General features: G+C 61.9%; 2 protein-coding genes across 3 annotated transcripts in view; one reads left to right on the top strand and one right to left on the bottom strand.

The window, feature by feature from the left end:
* Positions 1-107: 107 nt before the first annotated feature.
* PDIA2 (protein disulfide isomerase family A member 2) lies at positions 108-3,106 on the top strand. Its single transcript, XM_079945964.1, has 10 exons — positions 108-333; positions 953-1,159; positions 1,229-1,362; positions 1,441-1,578; positions 1,661-1,777; positions 1,867-1,992; positions 2,070-2,267; positions 2,361-2,481; positions 2,554-2,735; positions 2,871-3,106. The coding sequence occupies exons 1-10, from the start codon at positions 123-125 to the stop codon at positions 3,090-3,092; spliced, it is 1,656 nt and encodes a 551-aa protein (XP_079802090.1). The 5' UTR covers positions 108-122; the 3' UTR covers positions 3,093-3,106.
* A 421-nt stretch (positions 3,107-3,527) lies between these two features.
* AXIN1 (axin 1) overlaps positions 3,528-14,243 on the bottom strand; it is a 53,581-nt gene continuing 42,865 nt past the window's right edge. The window contains exons 6-11 of one of the 2 annotated variants that reach the window (XM_079945962.1): positions 11,566-12,092; positions 10,876-11,046; positions 8,602-8,847; positions 6,781-6,888; positions 4,979-5,146; positions 3,528-4,350 (exon numbers count right to left, since the gene is read on the bottom strand). In XM_079945962.1, the coding sequence (XP_079802088.1) occupies positions 4,224-4,350; positions 4,979-5,146; positions 6,781-6,888; positions 8,602-8,847; positions 10,876-11,046; positions 11,566-12,092 (1,347 nt within the window). In that variant the 3' untranslated portion in view covers positions 3,528-4,223. The remainder of the gene's footprint in view (positions 4,351-4,978; positions 5,147-6,780; positions 6,889-8,601; positions 8,848-10,875; positions 11,047-11,565; positions 12,093-14,243) is intronic. The other variant, XM_079945963.1, reaches the window with a different exon arrangement.

Genomic DNA, 14,243 nt, shown 5'->3' on the forward strand with positions numbered 1-14,243 from the left:
CCGGGGTGGGGGGGGCCTCCCAGCCTTATCTTCCCTGCAACCAGGCTTGCGTGCCACGTGGCGGCAGCTGCTTGGCCCCCCACCCCCTTATCTGCCCCTGCCCCGTGGGCCCCGGCACTGCCATGGACGGCCAGCTCCTGCCAGTGCTGCTGCTGCTGCTTGGGGCCTCAGGCCTGTGGGGACAGGGGCCAGGGCCCGAGGGTCCCTTGGAGGAGCCCCCTGAGGAGGAGCCCCCAGAGGAGGAGCCCCCGGAGGAGGATGGGATCTTGGTGCTGAGCCGGCAGACCCTTGGCCTGGCCTTGCGGGAGCACCCTGCCCTGCTGGTGGAGTTCTGTGAGTGCTTGGGGCCAGTGGGGCTGGGAGACCCGCAGGGGCCACCTGGGGGGTTCTACCCCCCCATGCCAGGGCCACTCGCCCCCACCGTGCTCCTGGAGCTCTGTCAGAAGATACCCGAGGCACATCCCTGGGGCTGAGCTGGGCCTGGGGGTCCAGCCTCACAGTGGCGAAGGGCACAGGTGCAGGGGAGACCCACGGTCATTGTCCTTCTACAAACTCTTCCGTAAAGGGCCAGCTAGCATTCAGGCTTGCACATTCTTCCGGGTTTTTACAAGCTTTTCACACGTGAGAGCCATTCTTAGCCAGCAGGCCTCAACAGGCAGATGGCCGGGCGCCGGCCTCAGGGGGCGGCAACGGAAAATTCCTCCTAAATTCAGTCAGGACAGTACTGGCCACTGCCTCCCCAAGCTGGGGGCCTTGAGGAGGCTGGTCTGCGGCGCTTGGGCTCCATGTGGCCAAGGCTCAGGTGGGCCCCTGATGAGGGAGGTGTGGACAGGACATGCTTGCTCCCTGCTGGGCCTGACTGGCCCCAAGGTCGGCCAGCTCTGGCCGGGCGGGAGCAGGGGCTGCGGCTGGGGCCATGGAGGCCTGGGGCACTCATGGTCCTGTCCCCCAGACGCCCCGTGGTGTGGGCACTGCAAGGCACTGGCCCCTGAGTACAGCAAGGCGGCTGCCCTGCTGGCAGCAGAGTCGGCCAAAGTCAGGCTGGCCAAGGTGGACGGGCCCGCGGAGCCAGAGTTGGCCGAGGAGTTTGCGGTGACAAAGTACCCCACGCTCAAGTTCTTCCTTGACGGGAACCACACGCACCCGGAGGAGTACACTGGTGCGGGGAGTGGGCATGGGTGGGTGGGCGGGTGGCAGGGCTGGCCCAGGCTGACGGGAATCTCTGCAGGCCCCTGGGAGGCCGAGGGCATCGCTGAGTGGCTGAGGCGGCGGGTGGGGCCCAGTGCCACGAGGCTGGAGGATGAGGAGGGCGCTCAAGCGCTGATAGATGCCCGGGATGTGGTGGTCATTGGCTTCTTCCAGGTGAGCTGGTGGCATGAGGGCCGGGCCTGGGAGCAGGGTCTGTGAGGCCAGTCAGCCTCATAGGCTCGGGCCCCTTAGGACCTGCAGGACAAGGATGTGGCTACCTTCCTGGCCCTGGCCCAGGATGCCCTGGACATGAGCTTTGGCCTCACCAACCAGCCTCAGCTCTTTCAGAAGTTCGGCCTCACCAAGGACACCGTGGTCCTCTTCAAAAAGGTGGGTCAGGTCCAGAGTCAGGGCGGAAATGGGGGTCGGAGTCAGGGCGATGGCTCCTGCTGACCCACCCGGCACTGTCCAGTATGACGAGGGGCGGGCAGACTTCCCAGTGGATGAGGAGCTGGGCCTGGACCAAGGGGATCTGTCACGCTTCCTCCTCACACACAGCATGCACCTGGTCACGGAGTTCAACAGCCAGGTGAGTGGGGCTGGAGGGCAGATGCGGGTGGGAGCGGAGGATGGGAGGCGAGCGCGGGAGCAGCCCATGAGCGCCACTTGCCCCCGCAGACGTCCCGTAAGATCTTTGCAGCCGGGATCCTTAACCACTTGCTGCTGTTCGTCAACCAGACGCTGGCCCCCCACCGGGAGCTGCTGGCGGGCTTCCGGGAGGCAGCTCCCAGCTTCCGCGGGCAGGTACTGGCTCAGCCCACGGGTAAGGGGTGAGGTGGCAGTGGGGAGGCGGGGCGCCTACGCGGACTCCCTGCTGGCAGGTGCTGTTTGTGGTGGTGGATGTGGGTGCCAGCAACGACCATGTGCTCCAGTACTTCGGCCTCAAGGCCGAGGAGGCCCCCACCCTACGCTTCATCAACATTGAGACCACCAAGAAGTACATGCCTGCGGACAGGGGGCCAGTCACCGCCACCTCGGTTGCAGCCTTCTGCCACGCAGTCCTGGGTGGGGAGGTCAAGGTCTGCTGCTGGACTGCCCAGTTGGGGGGTGGGAGTGGGAGCAGCGGCTCTTGGGAGAGACCCCCCAATAAAGCACCTGGCCGGTTCTCCCAGCCTTATCGCTTGAGCCAGGAGGTCCCCCCCGACTGGGACCAGCGGCCAGTCAAGACCCTCGTGGGCAAGAATTTCGAGCAGGTGGCTTTTGATGAAACCAAGAACGTGTTTATCAAGTTCTGTGAGTGCAGAGGGCAGTGGGCTAGTGGGCAGCAGCGACCCTGCTGGCTGTGCTGATGCCTCCCTGTCCTAGATGCCCCATGGTGCACCCACTGCAAAGAGATGGCCCCGGCCTGGGAGGCACTGGCTGAGAAGTACAGGGACCACGAGGACATCGTCATCGCCGAGCTGGATGCCACGGCCAATGAGCTGGAGGCCCTCCCTGTGCACAGCTTCCCCACCCTCAAGTACTTCCCGGCGGGGCCCGGTCGGAAGGTGAGGCAGGACCCCATCCTTGGTCTGGGCTCAGTCTAGGCTCTTCAGACCTCGGCTGGAGATGCGGCGTGGCCTCGGAGGGCTGGCCTTAGACCCTGGACGGTGTGTCCCCCAGACCCGCCCGTCCTTCCTCAGGTGATTGAATACAAAGGCACCAGGGACCTGGAGACCTTCTCCAAGTTTCTGGACAGCGGGGGTGAGCTGCCTGCAGAGGAGCCCACGGAGGTGCCCGGAGCCCCCTTCCCGGTGGGTGTCTCTGTCCCAAGGCTCCAGGTCTCTGGAGGAGTCCTCTGGATGCGTGACTGTGACATGGGCTGGGCTGGGCTGAGGGTGCAGCTTCCAGCTGGGTCTCTATGACCCTTTCCAGGAGATGCCAGAAAACACCACGGAGCCCAAAGATGAGCTGTAGTTGCACCGCGTCAGCGCCCACCTGGGGAGCCGTGTCCCTTGGTGCCCATGGAAGCTGTGGGCTGTGAATAAAGAACTCTGGTCCTGGACTGTGTGTGTGGTTCCTGAGCAAGGCAGGCCCCCTGGCCCTTGGTTTGGGCCCAATCTCAGCCTCCTGGGTCCTTCACATCTTGGATGGAAGATGGGTCCCTGGCTCAGGTCTGAGGCTCCACTGGGGCAGAAAGGGGGAGCATGGCATTGCTGCCGGCTTCAGGCCCACTCTCTCTCCCAAGCTCTGCTAGCGTTGCTAAACGGCACCCCCTCCCCGCCACAGAGGCTGGCCTGACTTCCTTTGGTGGCTGGGAGACAGGGCACACATCCCAGGAGCCAGCCGAGGGGCATTCCCACCAGCCACATTGGACAGGTGCAGTCCACAGCCAGGGAAGATTCAAAAATGGTTTTATTTCATTATTATCCAAGTACCTTTGAAAAGATAATTGTACAAGTCAGCGCATGAAAAACGGGCTTGGGGCAGCCCCTCCCCGCTGGCCCAGGCCTGAGAAATGTACATATTTACATGGGCCCTTAGGAGGAAGGGGCCCGGGACCCGCTGAGCCCACGCTTGGGCCTCGGTGCTCCGTCGCCGGGTCCACACAGTGAGGCAAGAGACAAGCTGTGTTGAAGGCACTCGGTGACATGTACAATGGACAGAGGCCCCACAGGGCCCCCTGCACCCCGGCTCTGGGACAGGCCTGACCAGGGCAGGCCATGGCGGGCGAGTCCCAGAAGGAGAAGCAGAGCCTGTGGGGTGAGCGCCGGGGGCGTCCGCGGTTAGCAGCAGGGGGCCGCGGGGGAGGGTCTCAAGGCGGCCCCATGGTGGGCTCCCTGCTGGGTGGGCTCTTGAGTGTCCTGCAGAGGAGTGGGTGGAAGCCTGTGGGACCCCAGAGGGACCCCCCGCCCTCCTGGACACAGATGGACCAAAGGGGCGGCAGCTGTGAGGCGGGCAGCACCTGGCCTTCCGCCAGCAGCCGTGTGTCTGCCACACTCTTGCAACCCGGCACAGGCCCTCGTGGTGCGCAGCGCGGAGGCCAGGCCCGCCCGTCAGTCCACCTTCTCCACCTTGCCGATGACCTTCTCCTCGAAGACGGGCAGCACGGCCCCATCCTCACGCACCTCCTCGAACACCACACCGCATTCGAACTCGTCGCTCACCTTCTTGAAGTAGTATCTGCGGGTGGGAGGGGCGGTGAGGGCGGCAGCGTCCGGCAGTTTGGCGGCCGCCCCTGACACCTCCTGCAGGGCACGCGAGCCGGTTCTGCCCGGTGCCTGAGTGCCGGTGCTTGACACGTGCAGTGACCACATGCAGGGTCTCTGCCCCGGCCTCTAGGTGCTGTGGGGGAGGAGTGGGTGGGCGTGGGGTTTCTGTCCTCTCCACTGGGCTAAAGCGCCTGCACTCGGCCCAAGGCCCCTCCAGTGGCCACAGCAAACCACCCAGGCAGGCCCACAGTGGGCTGACTCCAGCCGAGACCCCATGGGCCCCACCCGACCTACAGAGCCCAATGAGGAGCCTGCAGGGGCTGGTCTCAGGCCGGCAGGGCTGGGCAGCCCAGGGCAGACCTGTGGAGGATGGTTAGGAGGCTGAGACGAGGCCGACTCAGGTCACACCAGCACAGGGATCAACAGACCCTCCAGACCCCTTGCTCGGCCTGGAGCCCTCAGTCACTTGAGATCACCCATGCCCCATCTGTCGTGGGGCTCACGCCGACAGCCCGTGGCCAGACACGTGGAGGCAAGGACTCAACGAGGCACGAGCACACAGCACTGTCTCCTGAGCTGACCCCACCAATGCCTCTCACCTGTAGTTGCCTTTCTTGGTCAGCAGCTCCTTGAACTGGCCCAGGGTGACCGCACGGCCCCTCACCAGGGTCCGGTAGGGGATGGGCTCCCCACAGAAATAGTAGGCCACGACGATGCTGTCACACGACTGGGCACTCCCACCGCCTGCCTTCCTCTGCGATTTTGTCCTGGGGGGCGGAGAAGCAGCGGTGACTGCTGGGCCCCAGGCACCCCAGTAAACGACAGAGCAGGGCCTACAGGGTGGGCTGTGCCACGCTCAGAAGTGCCACACATCCACAGGCCCCGATGCCCAGCCCACCCACATAGCCACGTCCAGCCCCGGGGGGCTCACCCCACATGGTGCCTCAGCCCAGGTTTCCAGTCCTGTGCCAGCCACAGGCCCTGACCCAGGCGGACAGCGGCTCGTCGCCTGCCCGCCAACCGTCCGACCGGCGCCTCGGCCTGCCCACCACCCACGAGGCCCTGGTCTCACTGTGGCTTGAACTGCCTGGCGGGCAGCACCCACTACCCAGACCACGTGAAGTTGGGCGAGCAGGCTTCTCAGAGCCAGAACCCACAGCAGATGCCTCTGCTGGGCTGCATGAGACAGCCAGGCCACAGAACCCGCCACAGCCACCGCCTCGAGGCTGGGCTAAACTGCTCATGTCCTAGTAAGGCCTACAGCCCCAAACTTCAGAAACACCTAAGGCCAGGGACTGGACGAATAGAACTGTGACGGATCCTGACACGGATCTGCCTCATGGCAGAGAGCTTGTCACGAGACCATAAGCAGCAGCCAGCCACACTTCCAGAGACCGCTGAGGCCAGCAGCGCCTCCTGCCCAGGCTGAGGCAGCACCCGTCTCCTCCAGCGTCCTGTCCTGTGACCGCTCCAGAGCTGCGCCGGTGGAGCCTGGCACAGCCCTTGCGCTGGCCAGCTGGGCGTGTCAGTGTCATGTCAGGAAGGCCACCTGAGCTTACAGCAGGCTCTACTCTCCCTGGGGACCCCCCCACCCCGGTGCTCCTGGGCACAGAGCAGGCTGTCACCTCAGCTGTGTGGCCATCCACTGCCTGAGCCAGGCTCCCAGCGCCCGCTTCCCTTCCCTCAGGCCTGCAACCTCAAGCCCAGGCTGTCCTGGGAGCCCAGCTGGGGTTCCTGTGGGGTCCATTCTCTGCAGAAGGGATGCCGAGTCCCTGCTTCTCCAGGGGCCACTGGAGGAGTGACCTATGGGGAGGCCGTGAGCCCCTCAGCACACTCAGCCGGGTGTGATGAAGTACTGTCTGGGGTCAGCCCGGCAAGGCTGAGGTGGGGGCCCCTTCCTTCTTCTCTGTCTTGAGCAGAAGTGCAGGGACAGGGTGGCCAGCACTGTCTACATATGGCCCTTGGCTCCCCAGTGCCCAGCCTGGCCCACGCATGCCCAGGGAGACGACCCGCAGGTGCCTGTGGTCCACGTGAGAACAGAGCCCGCTTGCTGTGCACAAGTGCCCGGGGCTGACGCTTCCGGTCAGCAGTGCCAGGGGAGTCAGGGCTGCAGCCCTGAACCCATCAAGCCAGGCAGGTCGCTGACCAGCGAGTCCCAAGGCCTGGTGGGGACGTGAGGCCAGAGTGCGGGAGGCGAGTGGACCTCCTCTCTGGCCCGTTGGTCACTTGTCACCACGTGGACGGTCAGACGGTTCCTTTGACAGAGATACACTTGCAGACCCAGCTCTTCAGGTGCAGTGCCTGAGCTCCCATCGTGGGTACAGCTGCGCCACTGCAGCACCTGGCCGGCGGTGCAGTATGGCTGGGCAGTACCGGGAAGACCCGGGGGGAGCGCACGTACTCTGTCTCGGAGAGCTCCAGGTCGGACACCGCTGGCACCACGCTCAGCACGGGCGTGCACGCTGGCCTGACACAGGAGCGCCCCCGCTGGATGACCTCCTGCACATACCTAGGGAACAACGGCGTCAGTGAGCCGCATGGGCCTGGGCAGGGCCTCCAGCAGCAGTTGGCGGTGACCACAGGAGACCAGCGGGAAGACGGAGCAGGGGCTCCCAAGACGCTCTGTCACCACAGATGAGGCTCCCACTGTGTGCAGCGGACAGGACACCAAAGCCCTCCTTGGGTTGTGGAGCAGGGCGGGAGGATCAGGGCTCCATCAGGATGAGTCGAGAGGCCGATGCTGCTTCCATCCATCCAGGGTTCCCAGACCCTCATCTGGGCAGAGCCTCGGGCACCGGGAACATGCTGGGGTCCTGTCACTTCATGCACACTCAGAGGAGCCTTCGCCTTCCAAGAGGAGCTGCCCTGGCCTCCTCCCTGGGGTGCAGCTCTTCCTACTCGGCACTCGACACAGACCTGGGCTCTGGAGCGCGGCCGCTGCTCTGTCTGAAGGGGACTCGCTGCCTGGCAGCTCCTCTCCCAGTGGCCTTCCACCCCGGGGGCGATGCTCTGTGGCCCTGACACAACTTCTACCTTCACCGGCCTGGGTGGAGGTCACCCCACGAGGGGGGCCCAGCTCTCTGGTCTGTAGCCATTTACAAAAGGCCCACGTGCCCTAGACTGACCACCGTGGAGGTGCCAGAGCCGCCCATGTGCTCAGCTCAGCATCACCAGCCAGACAGGATGTGCCGCTGGGCAGGGCCTGTGAATACTCACAGGAAGAACAGACAGCGGGCAGCAAGGATGATGGGCCAGGAAGCCCCTGCAGGGGGTCCTCACGGCAGCGAGGGTGTCCACACGCCCTGGCCCCCACGGTGGCCCCGCTGCTGCCCCGCTGGCCTCCAGCTTACAGGCTAGCATCAGGCGAGGCCACCTGCACAAGCCTGCTCCCCGGCTCTATGCTGACGAGCGAGATCACGGGGTGTGAGACAGCTAGGCGTAAACATGGTCACCTTCAGTGACCCGGGGGATACATGCGGGCTTCCAGCTATGCCCAAGACGGACGCTGGGCAGGGTCTGCACCCTGACGCCAGCTTCCCCAGAGCAGCACGGACCCAAACACGGTGAGGCCAGACCCCAGATGCCCAGCTGACCGAGGGCAATGGGAGCCAGTAACATCCAAGAAAAACAGTGGCTGCAGTTTGATGACCACACTCTCCAGATTTCCAGGCCCCTCAGAGACCCTGATCCACCTGGGAATCCTGATGGGTCAGCAGGCCCGGGAAAGTGACCTCAAGGGCCGAGCTGCAAGGACCCAGCCTGGAGGGACGACCTGTCCCCCATAAAGGGGAGGCCTTCCTGGCCCCCTGGGGCCACCCTGGCCCTGAAGGCCAAGCAGGGCACAGTGAGGAGGGCTGTGGGGCTGGGGTCTTTCCAGGAGAAGAGTTTACACCCACACACATCTCAGCACCAACGTCCTGCCTGCACATGACATCGGGGCTCCCCTCCATGTAGCTGTGAACCACATGTTTCGGGCCCCCTTCGTGGAGGCAGCTGGGAGCCCCCAGGACCACCCCCTCCTGGCTCAGCCAGCACAGCAGCCAATGGTCATCTGACTGTGACCTCCAGCGGTCCCAAGGTAAGGGCGAGTGAGCGCATGTGCAGGGCAGTTGCGACACAGAAAGGGCTCCCCCTCCCTCCCCAGAGGGACAGTGTGATGACCACCTGCCCTCCCAGCCCTCGGCCACACAGCAGGCAGCCCTGCTCTCCCGAGGTCCCGTACCTCTGCCTCGAGGGCGCCTTGCTGGCCCTCTTCTCCTCCTCCTCCAGGCGCCGGCGGGCCTCCTCCAGCTGCGTCAGAGGGTTGGGGGCCGGGTTGGGCGGCATCGTGGGGTCCTGGATGAAGAGATGCGAGGGCTGCACGGAGGTCCGGAGCTGGGCGCTGACCCAGGGGTGCACGGCCCCGGGGCGCTCGATGGACAAGGGCCGGGAGCTCTCGTGGGCCTGCTGCTTTTTTGTCCCGGACGACCTGTGGGGCCAGAGAACAAGGTGAGCAGCGCCCACACCCCTCACGGCCCCCTGCACCGCGAACGTACAGTCCTTCCTGGAAACTTGTGTATTGAAATATAAATCACATCCTATGTGAATACTTTTTTTTTTCTGCTTCCCCATGAAAACTTCTTTTAAAGAAAAGTTTTCAGTGTTATTGAAAAGTATTTTGATATTAAAATAAGTGCTCTTTGTGAAAAACCTGAAACAGTCAGGAAATTCAAAGAAAAAAATAAATGTAATTCAGCAACAGCCACTCTCGGTATATTCAGTGTATTTCCTTCTCCATTAAAAACACCTGACACAGGGACTTCCCTGGTGGCACAGTGGTTAGGAATCCGCCTGCCAATGCAGGGTACATGGGTTCGAGCCCTGGTCCAGGAAGATCCCACATGCCGTGGAACAACTAAGCCCACGCGCCACAACTACTGAAGCACCCGTGTCCTAGAGCCCATGCTCCACAACAAGAGAAGCCTATGGCAACGAGAAGCCTGCTCGCCGCAACTAGAGAAAGCCTCTGCGCAGCAACGAAGAACCAACGCAGCCCAATATAAATAAGTTAAAAAGAAAAACAAAAATACTTGATGTAATTAGCATAATTCTGAACATGTGATCTTTCCTGATTTCCCCCTCCACATGACATCACGCTCCCCATCATCAGACACTGAGAATGTGCTTTACATTTGTGTGACCTGCCATCACTCAATCACTGAATGGAATTCAAGTGAAAACATCTGCCTCTCTCAGCTAGGCTGGAGGCCTCAGAAAGGGGGGCTTAGCCCCAGGAGCAAAAAGGAGGGAATCCCAAGAAGGGGCCCTGGGGAGAGTTGGTTGACCCAGTGCCCTTGTGATGCCAGAACTGCCCAGGGAATGTACCCCAGGGGGAGGTGGACTCCTCCTAAAAAGTCCCACAAGGCCGGCCACAGGGAGACCTCACCCCGTCCCCTACCCCTCACTCCCTGGCCCCACCTTCCCCCCATTCTCCCCTCTACGGGCCTCACCTCCCCTGGGCCCACAGATCCCAAGAAGTGCCTGGTGGAGACACTGCAGCATCAGCATTTGACAGAACCTGCAGCCCAGCCAGAGGGCAGGAGCCTTCCAAACCCAGGAGGCTGTTTCTAGACTCTCACTCTTTACCCACAGAAGCCCTCCAACCCTCCATTTGGGGTTGGGGGAGCAGCCAAGGACACAGCCAGTCCTTGTGAAAATCGCAAAAGAGAGAAATCCAGAGAAGCCAAAAATCCATCCCCACCAGAGCAAGAGAGGGGCTCCCAGAGAGGCCCCCCACCAGGTCAGGCTCTGTGACTGCAAAGGGTCTGCACACTGGCAGGGGGCTTGTTCCAAGGTTACGTGGACCTTGGAACATGTTGCCACGGGAACAAGGGACCCGTGTTACCAATGACCTGCCTCCCCTACCTCACACACACCACTCGGCCCTTCCCAGGAAGGCCCAGGAACAGCGAGGGCCAGGGAAGTCCGCCCATGGGCCGACCCCACCAGCCTCAGGCCCCCCGCCCAGCCCTGTCCCCACCATGAAGGGGACAGGGGTGACACTGAGACCGACACAGAGCTCAGAGGGATGCAGACCAGATGAGAACTGCCGCCGGCAGCCGGAGGACAAGCAGGTCAGGCCCATAAGGTTCCTTGTGCAGGCCCTGCCTTAGCTCCTTCTCAAAGGAGGGCAGCCACATGGCAGGAGGCCCCTCCCCGGTGGGGTGGGGGGGGCTGCAGCAACTTCAGACTGACCCCACCAGTGGGTACTCCTGCCCAGGACACTGAAGCTCATTGACGACCCCCACCCCATCACAGGGTCCCCACAGGGAGGCGTTGACCTCATGCTCCCATGGACTGGACCTAATTCCAAGGAATTCCTGCTTCCATGGCATGTGGCTTGCACTAAGACCAGCTGCTCAGGATGCTGGCAGAGGGGCGCTAGAGGCTGGCAGGGTGGCTCTGGACGCCTGCGCCCACAACCGCACAGGGCCCACGCCCCCACACGGCTTCTCACCCGTGGCCAGCCTTCCGGTGCCTGCTGATCTCCTTCTCGCCCTCGATGATCCACTGCATGATTTTCTGGTTCTTCTCTGCATCCTCAGAGGGGCCTGGTGCCTCCACGCTGGTGCTCTTCCCCGACTCAGCCTTCTTGGAGTTTCTTTTGGAGGTCATGCTTGCCTTCCCGCTGCAAGAGCAAGACCCGGGTCACCTGCTACTTCAGCTGGCCCAATGCTGGACAGCTGGCCCAGACCCTCATGGCTATGGGAGGGTGGCCTGGAAGGGCCCCTCCCTGAACGTGGGGCCTCTGCACTGGCTCTGCGGGCATGAGTGGGGTTGTTTTGGCAGACTCTATGGTGGGAAGGAAAGGAAGGAAGGTGTCTGGGCAGCATGGGCCGGGAGGGTTGGAGCCAAGGTGGCAGCATCCAGGGCCTGGCCACCCCTCCTCACCCAGACACTGCCCTCCGAAACAGGTGCATCTGACCTGACCATGCTTCAAGGCTGGAGCTCCAGCGGCCAGTGCACCCAGGTGCCTGCTGTCTCTGTGGCTGACCCTGATTTAATGACTTTTAAAGGGGAATCCTGGCTTGAAGGCTGAACAGAGGCCACAGTAGATACGGCCTCTCGCCTTGACCCCTTTTTCCTGGAGACACACACAGCCTCACTGACACAGATGCAGAAGGAGGGAACCGCCGCCAACACTCACCTGTAGGCCAGGCTGTCACTGGTGGTGGGGGCGGCGCCCATGCTCTCCACGTGGCTTCGGGGCTTGGCCGCGTGGCCGTGCAGCTCTGGGCCCCACGCGAAGCTGCTCTGGACCCGGCGGGAGGCCTCGGCCTCGGCAGGCTCCTTGGGCCTAGCTGAGCCATGGTGGCCGTGGTGGTGGCCGTGTCTGTGGAGGTGCAGGCCAGCTGTGTCCAGCTTCGCCCCCGACTTGGGCACGTGCTTTCCATGCCCGGGCACTGTGCCTCCTAGCGCTCCCATCTTGGGCATGTGCGCACTGTCCGGGGAGCGGTGGCCGGGCCCTGGTGACTGGCAGCCCGGTGTCCTCATGACTCGCTGCACATGCTCGTCCAGGATGCTCTCTGGGTTCTCCTCGTGTGCATCCCGCAGCCCCACACAGCTCACATCCGCATAGCGGGGTGGGAAGTGGTGCCAGGCCGGGGCTGAAGGCAGCTTATGACTGGCCCCTGGGGGGCCAGAGGACACATCACCATCCTCACCTTCTTCCTCCTGTGGGGACAAGGCCACATGTTACCTCTCGGCACTGGCCGCACTGCGGAAACCCCACGCTTGGGGAGACAAATCACAAGCAAGCAAAGGCCAGGAGCCCTGAGCCTGGGATGAGACCCTGAGCCTGAGGTGAGGTGCTGGAGGGGCCGCCCGACCCAGAGCGGCCCCCAGAGCCCCTCCTGTCCCTGCTGAGTCCTGAGCAAGTGCAGCTGGGCTCTGGGCAGTCTGCACGGCAAGACGGTGCAGACGGATGGAGGCTGGGCTCACCACCCGAGTGTGGCGGGTACGCGGTGAGGAGGGGCACAATGCCAGTGCCGCGGAGACCACTGGGAATCCTGGCACTGGTTCCACTTTCTTTTATGCTTATCAATAAAAATTTTGTTTTTTTTTTCAGTTGAGTTTTCCTATTCCTCAATCTTACTGCCATATTTTCCATCATATTTTCAAAGGGAATGTTGCCCTTGTACAGAAGAGCTCTTGGTTTTTGCTTACCTTGCTATTGGTGTCTTAATAAATTCTGACATTAAACTAACAGAATTTCCTTTGACTCTCTGAGAATTACCATAACCACATCCATAAACATAAATATTCGATCACTTTAATTCCAAAAGATACTGGTCACATTTATTTTCTTGTCTTATTGACTTGTCCAAACCAGAATGCTGAGTATGTCTGGTCATAACTGAGAAAACGGGTGACTAAGCCACGCTGCACTTTAACACAAAAAACCTCCGGGAGTTCACCACAGGACTCACCACTGCAAAAGTACCTAAATGTCATTCGGACATGCCGTCAGCTGTGGGCACTGCAACTCAGGATGGAAAATGGCACTGAGGAGGACAGACAGGGAGAGAGGGATGGATGGAGGGGGAACACACACCCTGTGGGCACAGATGGGAGCTGCCCTGGCAGAGCCTCAGACCGCTGGGCTCCTGCACCCCATCCTGTGTCCCCATCCCGACCCCTGTGCTTTGCAGGGATGAGGGGCTGGGAGACTCCTCGCCAAGTCTTCCCCAGGGCACTGCACTGTTGACACTATTCACCTAGGGCAGCAGAGAGCAAGAGGGAACCTCCAAATTCCTACGGATCTGACATCTAGTTTTTCTTAATAGCTCTGCATGTGCAGAAATTCAATTTTAGAGCTCTATAATATTGATATTATACATTTACATAACCACTCAGCTGCTAGTATTCGTTTTTTTTTTTTTGCGGTACGCGGGCCTCTCACTGCTGTGGCCTCTCCCGCTGCGGAGCACAGGCTCCGGACGCGCAGGCTCAGTGGCCATGGCTCACAGGCCCAGCCGCTCCGCGGCACGTGGGATCCCCCCGGACCGGGGCACGAACCCGTGTCCCCTGCATCGGCAGGCGGACTCCTAACCACTGCGCCACCAGGGAAGCCCGTTTTATTTTGTTTTTATTTTCCAAGTTTTACAATGAAAATAAGTTATTAAAAAATCTGTAGGATTAAAAAATCCCTCCCTCCCACCCTCCCTATCCCACCCCTCTAGGTGGTCACAAAGCACTGAGCTGATCTCCCTGTGCTATGCAGCTGCTTCCCACTAGCTACCTATTTTACGTTTGGTAGTGTATATATGTCCATGCCATTCTCTCACTTTGTCACAGCTTCCCCTTCCCCTTCCCCCTGTGTTCGTTTTTTCAGAGCGGGGTTGCAGGAGGCGGAAACCATGCCCCTAACTGTCCCTTCAGCTCCTCCGCAGGCCTCACGGCCTGAATGAGAGCAGCTCAGCCAGCGCAACCCCCAACCCCAGCCCTGCCGGCCACTCCCTCCCAAGCAGTGAGACCAAGTCACGGGAGCCGGCAGGGTGGGTGCCTGTCGGGTGACCTCGGGGGCTGCGCGAGGACAGCTGGTCAGCTCAGGGGAAGCCCTCAGGCCATACCTTCTCTGCTGTGAGGGCCGTGCCGTTGCCATGCAGGCAGAAGAGGAGAGTGAGGGCCAAGCAGGCTCCCTAAGGCTCCTCGCAGCACAGCCCTGCCCGCCAGCGTCTCACTCTCAGGGCTGCCTTCTGGTGCTGTGAGGGGTCCCAGGTTCTGACATGCTACGGGAAACCTGCCTGCTGTCTCCCCACAGGGGAAGATGGGGGAGCCAGGCCCCCTGTTTCAGGGCTGGGCATCACTGGGAGCTCTGGAGCC

The sequence above is a fragment of the Stenella coeruleoalba genome, assembly GCF_951394435.1.
Source record: "Stenella coeruleoalba genome assembly, chromosome: 15".
NCBI classification, from domain to species: Eukaryota; Metazoa; Chordata; class Mammalia; order Artiodactyla; family Delphinidae; genus Stenella; species Stenella coeruleoalba.

What these genes read in the sequence shown, in the direction of transcription:
- PDIA2 (XM_079945964.1), top strand. Translation starts at nt 123, where the DNA reads ATGGACGGCCAGCTCCTGCCAGTGCTGCTGCTGCTGCTTGGGGCCTCA. An exon ending in TCACGGAGTTCAACAGCCAG is followed by an intron (nt 1,778 to 1,866) that starts GTGAGTGGGGCT and finishes TTGCCCCCGCAG; the next exon opens with ACGTCCCGTAAGATCTTTGC. An exon ending in GAACGTGTTTATCAAGTTCT is followed by an intron (nt 2,482 to 2,553) that starts GTGAGTGCAGAG and finishes TCCCTGTCCTAG; the next exon opens with ATGCCCCATGGTGCACCCAC.